This window comes from Solea senegalensis, linkage group LG3, assembly GCF_019176455.1.
Source record: "Solea senegalensis isolate Sse05_10M linkage group LG3, IFAPA_SoseM_1, whole genome shotgun sequence".
Taxonomy (NCBI): domain Eukaryota; kingdom Metazoa; phylum Chordata; class Actinopteri; order Pleuronectiformes; family Soleidae; genus Solea; species Solea senegalensis.
In genome coordinates, this window is record NC_058023.1 from 13,202,856 (window position 1) to 13,219,387 (window position 16,532).

The 16,532-nt window shown below is 39.7% G+C and overlaps 1 protein-coding gene across 1 annotated transcript in view; it reads right to left on the reverse strand.

The window, feature by feature from the left end:
• Positions 1–3,454: 3,454 nt before the first annotated feature.
• Positions 3,455–16,532, reverse strand: part of LOC122766985 (glucosidase 2 subunit beta-like) — a 124,022-nt gene continuing 110,944 nt past the window's right edge. The window contains exons 14-15 of the mRNA XM_044022277.1: positions 9,856–9,955; positions 3,455–5,180 (exon numbers count right to left, since the gene is read on the reverse strand). Of these exons, the coding sequence (XP_043878212.1) occupies positions 5,043–5,180; positions 9,856–9,955 (238 nt within the window). The 3' untranslated portion in view covers positions 3,455–5,042. The remainder of the gene's footprint in view (positions 5,181–9,855; positions 9,956–16,532) is intronic.

Genomic DNA, 16,532 nt, shown 5'->3' on the forward strand with positions numbered 1-16,532 from the left:
CCCTCAAGCGTCGGCCTGGTCTCTGTCATTTTTGTTGCTGTTTATTCCTCTATTTTGCGTATCATTCTCTTCCTCCCCCTTCCCTTTCCCGTCCTGTCAATATTAGTCTTTGTTCATCTGCATCTCTAATCCTCTCACTCCCCTGTATTCGTATGATGTCTGCATGATGTTCTACTGAGAAAAGTGAGTGATACTAGCTCTACTCTACAGTACATCGACTAGTGTCTTTACATGCTGTACATTTTTAGGTAATACAATATGCTCTTAATACACTACTTAGACAAGAATGTGCTATGTTAAAGAGATTCCTCTTTATTATTATTAGTAGTAGTAGTAGTATTTTTATTATCTGTTTTAGTTTGCTTTTGTGTTTCTCATCAACTCAAAGCTCTGAAAATCCAGGGTATTCTCACTTTGCAGCACAATAGTAATAATCTACTATTAAATTAAAGATTTAATAGTAGATTCAGTTACAGTATTTGGAGTTGGTAGAGACTGCAGCAGTGAATATTGGACTTAAACTCACCAGGTAACCAAAAACTATTTGCTGAAAGTAAAACGAGTCTTTACTTTCCACACACCCACCACACTTAAAGAAAAATGGTAACTACTAAAGCAAAATGGGTTCAAAGAAATACACTACCTTGAACACAGAATAACAAGTGCTGATGTGAAACGGTGCAGTAGTGTGCAAAAGATTTTTCTATGTATTAGCAATGCTATAATGACCGTACAGTATAATTATTTCCCAATCACTTATTTGAACATGCAAATAAGGACAATCCTGACTTTCTTGAAACTGGACTGAAGCCCTAATTAACTGGGTTATTGATTTAAAACCTGTGTTGTTGAGAAATATCATGCACACGTTGTACGAGTTAAACTCATTGACAGCTTGCTAATACATATTTATGTCACATCATTCCAATCTAAATGCCAATGATCCCAGAATTTGACAGACAGCGAAAACAACAAAACTGGTGGTGCCCTGGGACCCTTTGCAGAGTAGTGTACAGTATACAGTACTGTTTGTAACCATCATTTAAAAAAAGAAATAAGATTAAAAAAAATAAAAAACATGTGCTCACGGCTGACTGTGAAACATTAGTGTAAGCGAGTGAGTGTTGAAGTGAGGGAGATGGATGTGACTGTCGTACGCAGACTCAGCGCAAGCACCTTTTTTCCCCCCTCTCAGCCCTGAGGGCATAACTGGCCTCCCTTCAAAGACGGAAGCTTAAAAACAATCTCCAAAAGAGGGAAAGCGGCAGTGGGATATGGTGGGCGTCAGTCAACCAGTCAGTCAGTTAGTTGTCGAGGGCCTGGCTTTCTCCCACTTCATGGAACAGGTGGCCTGAACTAGTTTCTACAAAGCTGAGTCGGAGATTTAATGCAATATAAAGCCTCTGGGCCCTTTTAGCAATTTGGAGTCAACACACAAATACGCCCGCGCTCGTCGTGAAAGACTTTCCATCCCTGCCCCTTCATGTGCAAATGTGCTGAATGGAGGTGTGTAAGTATGTGCTAGCGTACGTCTGTGTGAGCTCAGCACGCGCTCAGCTTCCCCCACTGAATCACTCCCACAAGTCCCTCCTTCCCATTTTGGATGTGTGGCACAACATAGGTGGTCAGCCAGTTCAAAAACTCACTGCAGAGGCTGAAAATAACTGTCTATTTATATTTATAAAGTGGAGCCTGCCAATGCTGGAGCACACATGTAACTCAACGGGTTATGATCGATAATTGAAGTCAATATTCTACAGACTGTGGGCACATGTTTCATCCAAGGAGAAGTTCTTCATGAATCACCATAACATGGCCACCATATAGCAATGATGCAATACTAATAGTTTTTTCTGCAATATTGGAAGGAGCGCTGCTTTTCACAGTGTCTGTGTGATTGGCAACAGTTCCCGCCGCCGCTGCTGCTGCTGCTGCTGCTGCTGCTGCTGATTTAAGAGCAGGGCAAGATTAGTGTTTTTTTATGCTGACATCAGCTTTGGCATCTGTTGCATATTCAGAATGTTGAATGAGGGAGAGATTAAAATACAGAGCGAAAAAGTGTTGCTTCCTTGGGATGTTGGTGAATCAGAAAGGATTACATCCTTGGAAAAAGTGCTTTTGTCTCGCCATTTTGGCTGATCGATTGGCGCACGTCTTCTCGGAAGCGACTTAAACAGGATAATTAGTCGGTGAGTTGTCAGATTTTGCTGTATAAACACATCTTTAAACAGATCAACGATTCAACTCGAGCAAAAGGAACAGCACCAAGTAGAGTCTGTGCTGTTTGTGTTTAGTTTTAGCAGAAATGACTTTTGTCTGAATTGGTTGACACCTTCAGCAAAACACCTATTATTTAGAAAACCGAAGGTGAGAGTAAATAGTTTTGCCATGAAATAGAGTATGTGTATGGGAGCTGAAGCCAGATAAATAAAAAGCTGCGGTCCCTGGGCTACACAGCCTCAGGCTATTGCATTGCTAGCAGGCAAACAGACACACAGCTGCCCCGGCAGGGTAGGAATATATCAAGCAGCCTATTGGATACCTGACAAGTGATTTAGCTCCTTGCTTAATGAGCAGAGGGCTGTGCTGCAGAAAACCCACTCTCTAACATTACATAACGACATCATGGATAACATGCACAGTGAGAGAAGCAGACCGCTTTTGCAAGGGAGAATCGTGTGAAATCAAGAGATGTCACATTCAGTCAGCAGTGCATCACTAATAAGAAGTGAAAGCATGTAAATACATTAATGAATCTGCAGGGTATGTTTAGGAATAATATGCACGTACAGACACATGAACACAAACATAAACACTATCCATCATATTCCTCTGGCCCATGATACCTTGCGTGAATTGTGGGCGTGACTTCAGGCTCGTCCTATCGCTGCAGCAGAACTGGTGCTTTAAATAGTAACTGGACCCGAATCACAGGGCGTGATTGTGAAATTTAACATGGGAACATTCACCAGTTAAAGGGATGAAATGATCATTCCTCGTTTGCAGTGTGAAAGTAACACTACGAAGGTCAAGTTTACACCAACACTGATTAGGACAGGATACAATTTGTGTTAGATTTGACAAATTTTGTGTTAACATAACACTACTGGTTATATATAAACACTGCCAGAGTCTTTTACTGTGTATAAATACTGCATTATTACAATGCTATGTAACACCATCTGTATTTCCCAAATCATAATAAATGTAAAGAATTGTATTTACTCTATTCTTACTTCAGCCATTCAACTTGCTATGGATAATGTGAAAAGCTCAGTGGTGCATGAATAAACAGCAATAAGGTCAGTTTGCTTTGTTAAAGGAGGAGGGACATGATCTTATTTAAAGGCAGACTTAGAGCCAAGACAGAGACTTGGGGTCTAGCGACACAAGATCTGAGTTGACAACAACAATTGTAAGGCTTTGCGGTAAGTTTAGTGAGGTAGAGGAACAGTTACATTTGCAGAAATGTCATTTTATTTCTTTGACTATCTACAGTACATACAGTTGTATTGTTGTTAAGCCGTAAAGCTGCGGTCGGCAGGATGAATAGAAAAATAGTTCACTCAATCTCATCATCAAGTTGTCAAAATAATACATTTAACTTCAAACATTTTTGGGACTGCAGCTCTCTGTCATGAGTCCCTCTCACCAGATGAGCGTGGACAGACATGTGCTTCATACATAAAATACTGTATGACCCAGAGGGAATGTCTCACCTCTGAAAAGCTCTGCTGATATTGATGTCTTTTTATTGCATCTATTGTCAAACTGTTTTTTTTAGGCAGCTTTGCAGTGGAGGGCAGTATACAGACAGCTTCTTGGTACAATAACTGAGCTGGGATTGGTCAATGTCTCCTCTTATGGGCCAGATTTCCCAAAGGCTTGAAACAGAGGATAGATGAGCGGCAAACGACTCCATCAGTTTTCAGATAAATCCATTTACATTACACTGCCTAACCCGGCTTTAAGGGCTGCAGTGGAAACAGTATGTAAAGGACAATGCTGAGCTTAATTTATCCTATATTTAAAAACAGATTTAAAAAAAAAAACTAAACCAACAATGCATCCGTTTGTCTCTTTTCTCCTACAGTGTGGTGTGGCGTTCTTACTCAGACTGTAGCACTGTGTAGTCCCAGGCCCACTGGTTCCAGAGCTGAAGATGTAAACCTTTAAAAACAGGTCACAAATATGACACATGTTACATTTTAAAATGGGGCCAGATTTCCCAAAACAGCTGGATATTGTGGTTTTTGGCAAATGTTACTAAAAGAGGAGTAGGTGAACCATTTGCTGGGGACTATTATCAGCTGCATATTTGTAATCATTTGATGTTGTTTAGTATTTACAGCTGCAGGGAGGAGGTCACCACAGACTTAAACGCCGCCCTAATGTTCATCATAATGAAAGAACAAGAAACTTAGTAGATAACTTTGACAAAATGCATGATTCTGTTGGGTGATGGCTGTCATCAAGCCTTGGCTAAATGTGTATTTATAATAATAGATGATCAAATCATTGTTGGTTTTAGTTTTTTTCTTCTTCATTGATGTATTGGCAATAGAAAAATACTGAATATCAACAGACAAGAGTATCCACTATAATAAGGTACAAGTCTGCAGTTCTTCCATTTGTGCTTATAAAAAAACATCAACTTGACACAATAATCACTTAAAGTGATAATGGCAGATTGCAATGCAACTGATCTGTTATTTATTCAATAAATACATAATAATTGTATTGTCATATTGCTGAGAATTAAACCCTTATATATATGTATATACCTTCACTAACTCATGCAGCCTTTCAATACTAAGACATAGTAGAAATAAAGCTGCATTGTAACAATGAAAACTAAAGTGGAAGAACAGAGTTACTAAAAATCACATTATGACCTTAGCAAGACTTTGTTGGAAGTAAATGTTCTGGTAACAGATGTCAGAGGGGACCCTCAGGACCCTAGCCTGTCATCGCAGGGTAGACGTTTGGGGAACGGTTGGGGGCAGCTAGGTTAATCTAGGCTAGGCCAGTTGAGGGAGGGGTCACAGTTCACTGTGTATGCCCCGTTGCTTTAGCACTGGCTGACAGGCCACAGGAGTCTGAAAGTCCATGATGTACTGGCATTTGCTGGGCTCCTTCACCGATCGCAAGGCTGTCTCTGTTCCGCATGTCAGTGTGACCTAGAAAAGCACAAAGAAAGAAAAGTTGAGGTGGTGTGGGGAGAAGAGTGTTGTTAGGCTGTGTAAAGCGCCAAGGCAGAGTGTGTGTGTGTGTGTGTGTGTGTGTGTGTGTGTGTTTGATGGAAGACACCGTCCTACCTCTTAAGACAGTAGGTTTAGATGACCTAAAAAATAAATAAATCAATAAATGAATGAATGAATGAATGAATAAAAATTATAGCGTGAGTCGGGAAACCTTGAAAAGCCTCAAAACTGCAACACTAATTGCCCACTTTTTAGACCCACTCGTAGGGGGATGGGACCTCTTTCCCAGAATGTAAACAGTGTCTGCCATCTTTGCTAGCAGTTAAGCTAACAGGACCAAGTGGCACTGGTGGGCACGGGGGAAACTGAGGTTGGGAAGCACAATTTTTCAAAAATACTACAACCCATTCTAGAAATACAAAGCTGAATGCAAATCGGTTAAGTATTCCTTTAAAGAATTTAATATGGATGTAGGGAGACTCACAACAACACTCGACATGCTATGAACTAGCCACTAGTAAAACATAAACTCACCACTAATGAGCTGAAAAGGGGGAAGATATCTTAGCATAACTGACACACTTCTTTCAATAAATCTGTTCCCACTACTGCTTGTATAGTGCGACAAGAGGAGTAGTCTAACTGAACAGCGTTGACTGTGCACGCAAATGTACCGACTGATTCTCCATTCTCCTTCAAGAAGAATGTGGATCACTAAACGGCAGCATTATGTACAGACTCAGTCTTTGCACAGTGCAGCTGTCATTTCACACACATTCTGGTCTCTCCTCAAATAAAGTGAGCACACGAGCATTACTACCTCTCCTGCCATCGGAGAGCACAAGGACCAAAGTGTGGCTGTAACTGCGGGACATTATGGGACATCACTGCTGTTGACAGCACGTGTGAACAGGACAGAGGACGATGTGATTACCACTGTCATGTCATTTAATCTGAAACTTTGACACCCTCTGTAAGAGACTGGAGAGGAAAAAACAACTTATTTTACTTCTAGGGGGTTTCCATAGCAACCCCTCACATCATACTGCACCCAGTACAGACAATCCCTCTGGCGAACAAAAGCACCTAGTGAGGCAGAGAGATGGAAACTTGACAGGTATTACTGTGCTGAGTCTGGTACAAGTGGTGATTTGTTTTTTTTCCCCTACTTTGATTAAAAATGGAGGCATTTCACGTGGTGAAACAAAGCATTCACTTACAGTATGTTATGTTATCCATATAACCATTGTTGATTCAACAATGGTTATTGTTGAATATCGAGCCATATGTGGTGGACAAACGTTAAATTGATCAGATTCATTTTACATTCCAAACAAACAAACGTTCTATATTTTGTTTTCAGTAGCATCTGGGACAGCTTTGTCACCTTCAAGTAAATAATCCAGGTGATGTGATGTCATCTGGGTTATCTATACTCGAATTTGGAGACTGTAAGGTCAAACCAAGAGTGGAGTCTGAAGGAGGTGGATGTTTCCCAGGCAGTGTGGGTCTAATGAAAGACACTACTGAGTTGCACATGGAAAAGGTAGGATAAAGGTGTTAAGCACTAGATCTATACTAAAAAAAAAAGTTTTCCCTTTTTAAAATTTCTATGACCAATTAACTCTTGGCGTCTCTTGATCCGTCTTAGAATAAATAAGCACAAATAAGGGTTCTACTTAACAAATTAAGACTGAGGATTTAGCCTGTGAATATACTTGTGTTGTTTTTCCCCAACAAACATTAATTCAAACGTACTCATCTGCCACAGCTACAGCTAAACACACTGCTCACATGTAACAGCAACAGTCCAGCAGCTCCAATTCAATTAATAAATGAAACAGTTGAGTTCACTCTTCCCCGTGGACTTGAGATACACTGCACACTGCTTGAATTTGGATTACCTTGATATCCACCAGTGAAACAATACATCACTGGTCCCACTAGTCAAGTATAAAGAGAGAAGTGTGTTACAGAGCAGAAAGAGAGAGCACTACCCAAAGACGAGGTTCAGCATTTCAAATATAATGAGCGTTGACTTCTGACGAGACTTCATTTATGCCGACTGCACATGGTTAGAAGGTCGCATCAAAGGAATTCAGTTTAGTCTTTTCAGAGGGGGGCCTCTGGTTGGTATGAATACATTCACAGACGACATTCACTGGACTCTGATATGAAGAGAGGGGGCCAGGCAAAGAAAATTAGATGATTAAATGCACTACATTTTTAAGTGAGCAAATTCTAACGCAAAGATTATAAATGAAAGGCACAGACATGACTGAGGGAGGTGGCCAATCCTGAAAAGCGGGGGAGCTGCAGGAGAATGCAGCATTAAGCATAAAGATCAACGTGGACTGAAAAGCAAATCAGCTTACATCTTATGGCTTTGGACAAAACATCTTTCTTTGACTGACTGACACTCCACACTGCTCAAGTGCACATGCACAGGATTTGATTGTGTAAAAAAAAAAAAAGCAAACTGGGTGAGAAAACCTCGAGTTTTATACAAGTTCTCATTCTGCTGTATACACTGGTAATCTTTCTGTTGCAGTGGGTATTTGAAAACAGTTGACTGTGTTTTGTAGATTATCCAGAATAATTTCTAGGAAACTGTTTATGGTAAAAACAAGGTGCTGTATTTGATTACAGTAAGCACCTCATATTAAACTGTAAACTATATCATTTTGGCAGCACAAACTCTCAGAAGGAATCTCTAAAAGCTGGTCCAAGCACACCAAAAATGATCAAATTATCTTTGTTCTTCCTTTTAGAACCTCCAAGGAAACATTTATTTGGAACAGTATTTTATCAGTGAAGAGAATTCAATTATTTTGTATGTACCCCAATTGATGCAAACCTCATATATGACTGTTAGAGTCCGAATATTGTCCATTTCAGTAACACTGTCGGTTCAACAACAGCTGTTAGCTCAGAATAAAGCCGAGCTACCACAAATGAAGCTCAACACTTCAAAGAATTCTCACAGTAGCTTTACATTTTGACATATTATAAGTGACTGGAATTAATTATGTGTGAAATTATTCTGTTAAATGATGATATGTAAATTATGCAAAATTATATTATGTATTTATCATGAGAACGCTTGTTTAAATACAAGCTTTCAAGTTTAAAACCCGACCTACAAGGCTAGAGTTAAGTAGAAATAAAGAGAAAACGTCAAAATGATAAACAATTACTCTAAAAACATTGTATATCTTTATTTACTGTAATCTAACATATTTTGACAGTGAAATTGAATTGCCTGTGAATCACTAGTGAAAAAAAACGGTTCAGAGGAGGGAAAACACAGGAAGACAACATAAATATAGAAGGCAATACACTTAATACACCATTTGCCATCACAGTAGAAAAACAATGAAAAAAGAAGCAGAACAAACAAATATGATGTAAAACAAGAAAAACTCTGCAGTTAAGAAGTGAATGACAATAGTTTGTGTTGGCTTGTAATTTGGCTTGGGGATTTGATGCTTCCTTATTTATTTCTTTTTGTTTAGAGTTTAAAAACAAGGACTGGGATGCAAAAGCCACAACGGAAGTCAGCAGTTGTGGGGGGTTTTCTATAGTACAATCAATCATCAATTTGCATATCGGCACTTCTCACGAGATTTCAATGTGGTCATTTGGATTTGTAGAGCACCGATGTAGAAAAAAGTGACGCGTCAGTTACCCATCGACATCCGGACAGCGGAAAGCCTCCACATCTTCCGCCGCCGACTAAAAACACATTTCTTCCGACTCTACCTCGACTAAGACGACGACGACGAAAAAAAAAAATGTATACATCGCACTTATGACTAGCACTTCATAGTTTGGTTTACTTGAAGCTCTTGCTTACTTCTAGCTCTTATTTGTACCCAAATGTTTAAATGCACTTACTTTGATAAAAGAGTCTCCTAAATGACATGTTGTGCTATAGTCGCTCCTCTTGTTTTTGTATTGTTCGTCTTGCACATTTCTTTGCATAACATATTTAATACTCGGATTTCCTTTGTTTATTTCTAATTTTTCTTCTCTGTCTACCTTGTTGTGACTTTTGCCTGCTGTAACGATGCAAGTTTCCCCATATGGGACGAATAAAGGAACATCTTGTCTTTTTTTATGGTATTGAAAACAATTGAAATTTTTACGACTAGTTTATGCTTTCAGTTTTTTTGGACTTAATGCACAAGTAGTATGAAGTACCACAACTTTTATTAGTAGTTTATGGTTTCAATTTTATTGGACAAACTTCATGCATAAGTAGTATAAAGTACTTTTATTGTGTACTGCTGGTATTTTGGAAGACCAAAACTGCTTCTTGGTCTTCCATTCAGCCTGTTACTCTGCTTTCTAATAGTACACCTGCACACCAGCCAGCAGCAGTACTGCCCCCGATATACTGTCGAAAAAAACCCCATAAGTGCTGACTTCCGTTGTGGCTTTTGCATTCATCTTGAGTCTTCAGGGCCACCGTACAGGATGAATTTAAGTCAAAGCAGAATTCTTGGCACATCACCACATTAAGAGTCTCTCTTCATTTTGTTCCCTCACTGGTTTATTCTGCTCTCTCTCTCTCTCTCTCTCACACACACACATGTTACGTGTGAGTGTGTTTATATACGTTTTTGTGTCACACACACGTAGTACTTACTGTGGCACTGCGTGATCCTCCTTGCCAGCAGGGCTCTCCATTTTCATACACCATCTGACTGTAATGATTCTTTGGTGCTCCTGCCCACATCCCCCACATCCTGAAATTTAAGAGAAAAAAAATGTATACTCTTTTTCTTGACAAAACGACAAATTGCTTGAGAAAGAGGAAGAGGTTCTGTCTTTTTTTGTAAGGCTATAGGAAAAATGTGTAATTTCTTCGATAAACAATTGGGACAATTTGAGCCGAGAAACATATAATTTTTATAAACACCACTGGGCAGGTTTTTACGAGAAGCACTCTCTTCCAGGAAAAAATAAAAAGTTGGCAAGATGGCCAGTTTGGCACTTCCCTCTTTTGGTTTGTGGCCTTCTTCTCTTCAACAATGGAGGGGAAATATTAATTACAGTTTTTTGAGTTAAAGCAGCAACACACAAGGGACCAGGAAGAGAAAAAACAATGCCAGTAAAGCCCATCTTACAAGGGCTTCTTCTGCCCAGTGCAAGCTCATTACGTGCTCACAGAATCTTTCAAAGGGAATAAGGACAATCAAAGCGGTGCCAGTGGAAGCTGTCCAGCACAGTGCTGACAGATGTCATCTGATTAGACTTTCAGCAGCATAATTTCCTCTGATCTTTTGTTGACCTTGAGCAGCCTCTTCAAGGTGGTCTACGCAGTGATGCTGCTAGGAAGTGTGGATTTTTGTAAAACATTGTAAACCCGTTGGAGAGGTGAATAACTTGTTGAAAAATGGTTTTGCTCTGATCTCCACCCTTCACTGGTTTGCAATCGGTCTGTCATGGCAAATACACAGTAGCACTGGATAAAACATTGAAATCAATCTTTTCATTTTAGAAACATGCAAAGTAAATAGAAAAACAAAATGTCATGGCCCCCTTTTTTTAAGATCAACTAAAGGTTATGAATTCAACTTAACTTTTAATATGGCAAAGTGCTTTTCTATCCACTGTACAAGCACAACACTTGATCAATGTCCTTGAATTGACATTTCCAAAAAGGATTGAAGTGGTAAGATCTCATCTTGCCTTTAAGCACTATGTTTACATAGTATGGTCGCAGGACAGCAGATTAAAAAGTAGCCTTTCTGGCTGACCTACATGTTGTCAGAAACAACAATGAAGATGCACTGTCCCCGACAAACAAAACAATACATTGATTCATCCTTACTTCTTGTGTTCATTTGCCTGACTTCATGTCACACACTTGATTCAGAATGTCCAGTTTTAGGATTAAAATAAATAAATAAATAAAAAAGATCCTTGTGAGATAGAAAAGCGTTTTGACACTGTAGGAAACTATGCAGCCTTGGCGGAGATTTGTGCTCTTGTGCTTTCTCTACATAAATATCTTTACTAGTCATGTTGAGATTCAATTCTCGTGATGAGGTTTGTGCATTACGATGTTGCTTAACAACAAACCAGTTAGGCCATATTAATGAAGCACTATCACAATAGATAAAACATAGAACATGCAAGGCTGTGAAAAACAACAACAATATTCTACTTGGTTGTGTTCTGTTAATATCAATATCAATATCAATGTCCTCGTTTGACCTTGAATAAGACAAACATGGAGATCTCTTGGATTTTAAAAAGCACTTTTATTGACACAGTCAGGTCCCCCAGTGTGGCGTTTCTGCTGTTCGTGATGTGCACAGCTTATTTAAGATACCTAAATGGGTCACTCAGAGGTGAATTGCTCACACAAGTGGAAGCCGGCTGGGCCTGAGCGTCTTGCTTTTTTCCCTTCCTGCCCGTTTGATTGGGTTTTAGCACTCTGTTAGCACCAGGAGGCCCTCAAATGGATTGCTGTCAGGGCCAGCAGAGATGGTAAGCAGAGACGTGACAGTGCTTTGGCTCTTGCTTCTACTTGACCAGCAAACCCTTGCACATCACCTCATACGTTGCAAACCCCATCACCAGATACACCTCATTCCCACACCTCACCTTCGTTCACGTCCTTCTTTAATCTCTATTCAGCCCTCCTGAGCCCCAGGGGGCAGCGTAGTTCCCTGTCAATTAGGCTTGAGTTATCACTGAGATGTGGCCAAGACACTCCAGTCATTTGGACACACAGGAATCACAAGATGGAATCTTATTGACAGATCATTCCATGCCATAATACTTTCTTGCACTAGGTATTGGCAGCTCATTTTCTACAGCCATTCTACGCTTATTACCACAACAGATAGGTATTTACACCTACACATTGGACATTATTACTTAATTTTGCAGCATTAACAGGACTATATGGTATTCTGACTCTGCGACAGACGATAATAGCATGTGCAAAAATAGGCCCCCCTGACTCAATGACATTTTCTCATCCAATGTATCATTGTTTGGCTTTAAGCTGCAGCCATGATACACATGATGCTTACTTGCAGCAGCAGGGCCAGTCTCCTTATATTATCTGGGTTAATGTATATATATTTTCTTCATGTTGACTGAACTGCAGCACCTGTTTTCTGCAGCCAAGCTGGAAACATAGCTCGCTTGCCCAAGCTCACAACCAACATTACCATTTAGTACACTGATTTCCAAGGGTAGAGGAAGGACAGCAGACACATTTCTGTTTTAAATTCAGTGAAACACAAGAATGAAAGTGATTAAAATATGTAAAAAGATTATCACGAGCAGGGGAGAGTAAATCCCATCTTAGCTTTTGTGGAAATACATTTCTGACCACATGGAGACAGATCAGAAAGAGATTCCCTTTTAATTATTTATGGTAGAAGATATTAAACATGTGCTACTTTAAGACTTACAAAGTTGAGAATTGTATTTACATATATCTGAGTTATGACTCATACTTTGTCTGGCCTTCGACTAATGCCATGAAATGCACTTTGCAGCACAGATAAACCTGTAACAGCAGCATATCTTACCAGCTAAACCCATTATCCATGCATTTACTTTGCATTGTGAATGAGATAGTGGACCTAGGCGATCTAAGCCTCTGACTGCGCACATTAAGGAGTCAATTTCATTTAATTTCCTCTCTGAACTTGCAAAGGTGTGATACAGATGGAAGTGTGATTTAATTACATCAAGTACCAACAAAAACACCATTAAAATGCAGTTTTAGGTGCTTGAGACCTTTGGTGTTCTGTGGGTCTAAAGAACGGGTCAAACTGTTATGAAAAATGGTCTCAGAATATTGTTTTTAATGTGTTTTTGTAAACTAATCCTCATTAGGAATAATTAGTGTTAAAAAAGCTGATTAACTTCCTTTTCTTCGTGTGATAATGGCTTTAGCCGATATAAGCTCCTCTTATTTCTTTAAAAGGATGTGGTCGCCAGTGATTCTGTTTTAAACTTCACCGCAGCGCTAATCCTTATGCCTTGAGTGATAAATCCCGAAGATCCGCCCCTAATCTTGCTCAACGCTGAGTGGAGAATTATCCCCTCTGATATAGTCACAAGTCAACCTTTCATAAGTAATTATCATTTAGACAACTCCTCTCTGGTGCTAAAACATCCTGCATGCACTGAGGGGGGAGAGATCTGGGCCAAGAAATGTGAATTTGTGCGTATGTGATGCATGTCTCTGTGATTGTCGTTCTGTTTTGAGACCGTGGGCTTTCACTGGAGACAAATTGGATGAACAAAACCACAGGCAGAGAAGAACACAGTAGCTGCCCTGTGTTGTCTCTATGGTTGTCTCTGTTAAACTGAAAATAAATTTGCCTTCAGTACTTTCTTTGCATGTTTGTGACATAATAAATGTACAGACAATGCTTACATACACATGTACCATATGTATAGGATGTATTAAAAGTAAAGAAGCTCTAAAATATTATTACTTTATAAATTACGGACAATTACTTTCAAATCATACTTTCAATGATACTTTCACTTGCCGAGTCATCTGCAAGTGGACAAATAAAAAAGGTGCACTAGTAGTGAAACATAAAATGATACATAGGCCCTAAAGGCAAAAGGGGTGTAAGAAAATATTTATTATGCACTAAAATATCACAACAATTCATGGTATGGTACTGTATTGATTTTTTGAAAGCACTGTGTATCCATGTCAATATTCTTGTCAACAGTTTTCTGACAGTGGTTTCGTGTTGTACTAAAGGCTCCAAACTCTTGTTGACAGTAGGATTTTGGCCAATTCACGCTCTCACTCATTTTTACTATGAGAGTTTTTCTTGAAACTGAATATTTTTTGGGGAGAAATAGTTTGTAGAATCCCAGTATATCGTATCGTCACTGCTTGCTGCATCGCGATATGCATCATATTGCCAAATTCTTGTCGATGCACAGCCTTAACAGGCAGCTCATCTCACTCCCTTGTTAATAAAGACCATCAGCATTAAGCAAAGTCACTCTCACACACACACACACACACCAATTTGCAGCAACTGTCAAAGATTGGACAAGCCAGCACATGATTAGATTACATGTAAATACTTCTCTACCCATCAGCCTCTGAATCCTAACCTTGTGCATTACTAATGACATACAGTACCTGTGTTAAGATGGTATAACGTCTGTACTTATTACTGTCACCTTCCCACCGTAGAATCCACTCATTAGCTGCCACTGCAAAGAATTATAGCTCACAGCTAGGCTTTTTCACTGCTTTAACAAGGGGTCTGGAGCAGCAAGTTAGTCCCCTCACTATGCTGTTAACGTGCTAATCATTTACACCATGAGGCACGGCGCTGCACTGGCAGGTAGAGAGAGCAATTTGGAAGACCCTGCTTAATTTGGATTCTGTGAAGCAGCGCTGCACACACAGACAGACACAGAGAAGAGGGCCCCATTCTCATAGCCAAGAAGGAGTAAGCATTGCTAACCTCTGCCACTCAAGTAAGGTCACCAATCAGAGAACGGCATTCTGGGATGAGCACAGGCACTGTCATTACCGTGCCAGTCACTGATGCTCCTACCACCCATTGTGCCCAGCGCCTTAATAAATAATTCATACGTGTTGGAACATGTGAAGGGCACAGGCTCAGCCAGGACTTTGCTTTCACAAAAAATGGCTTTTATACTGTTTTATTCATTTCATGTATTTCTAGGGGTTGTGGGAAAAGGTTAAAAAGTAAATGTATATGTATGTTTAAAGTAGGAAATGTTTTTACATTAAACTGTGTGTACCAGTGATGCGATCGGCTTTACAATGAAGGTCGAATGTGTTCATGAACCAAACAAAAATAATTCTGCCATGGTGAAAAACTCCGGCCATGCCTCTGATGCTGCTGGCAAGCTTGCTGTAAGGCAAAAAAAAAAAGCTCAAGAACAACAAGAATCGGATTGGATGTCTCTCCTCCTGATAATCCAACAGCAACAACATAATCTGGGAAACAAATGGCACCAGTACCAGCAGAGCCCAGAGCTCCCACTGTACAGCACAAATGTCAAGCCGACTTTCTGCATATGGATTGACATGCCTCGGGGAAGACTGGAACATGTGCACGATGAGTGTGACTGGAAAAGGTCGAGAATCCAAGACTTAGTAGATACATAATATCAATAAATCTTTTGCACGTCAACTGCTGGAATGACATTAAAATTATGGCTTTAGTTTTGTAGGCCAGTTTTCTTTAATCCAGCACATGAACCTGAATGATTACTCCAATACTTTGAGTATAACCTACACGGTGCTGCATTAGCACAGAGACGTGCAGTTATAAAATAAATGTGCAGTTATAAAATAAATTCAGGGTGCATATTTTATCAACAACTCCTGACACATATGAATCAAGGCTGATGTCAAACCCAAATCAGTATTCCGTTAACAGCTCACTTGTGCCTCATTAACGAGTGGGCTAGATGTTGCCATGGTTACCCAACAGAAAGGCCATCGGGGGTTCACAGTGTCAACTCCTCCCACCCTCCACTGCCTACTATTTTAACCCTATCCTCAGACACACAAGGTTGTCACAAAGTGTGGGGACATAGATATACATAAATAGACATGACGTGTTCTATATTAGTGTGTTACATGACATCCTGACTGACTGTCAGTAGCTGCACTGGTAAACCATGGCCTGCTCTTCTTGAGTGCTGGGCATTAAGCGTCTGCAATGTTCCCAGGTAAAGAGGGCCCCTCTCTTTGCTAATGACACTCCAGCGAATGACCTTGACAGCTTGAAAATGAGCCCATTAAGTAGAACACTTAAATGTATAATTATGCACTTGTTCCAGTGGAACTGGTGTTACTTTGTGGGTTAAATCATTACAGCTCAGATAAGGTGGAAAAACATAATAATAAAATATATCAATTTAAAAATGCCTATCAAAACAATTAAGGGCCTCGACCGGCTTTGATATGAACAGATGAAAGGAAGCATCACTCAACGCGTTCAGCGAAGCAGTGGAGGGTAAAGCAAAAAGCAGCCATTAGTCTTTTTACTGAAAAAAAAAAATTGGTTGCTTGTTATCATTGTGACAGTTTAATGAAAAATGTAATCACGAGAGCAAAATAATCTAGACTATTTATGAAGAACTGGAGCACTATGTTTAACTTTTATGGGCTGCTTGTACAATGAAAACGTACATAAATAATAAAACCTAAAACATCTATAGAAAAGAAAAAGATGGTGCTGTCACGAATACATTTCAAGTATAATACTGGGTAGAGACATCTCCACACATTCACTGCAATTCTTCATTATTTATTCGAGTACCAAGTAGCTG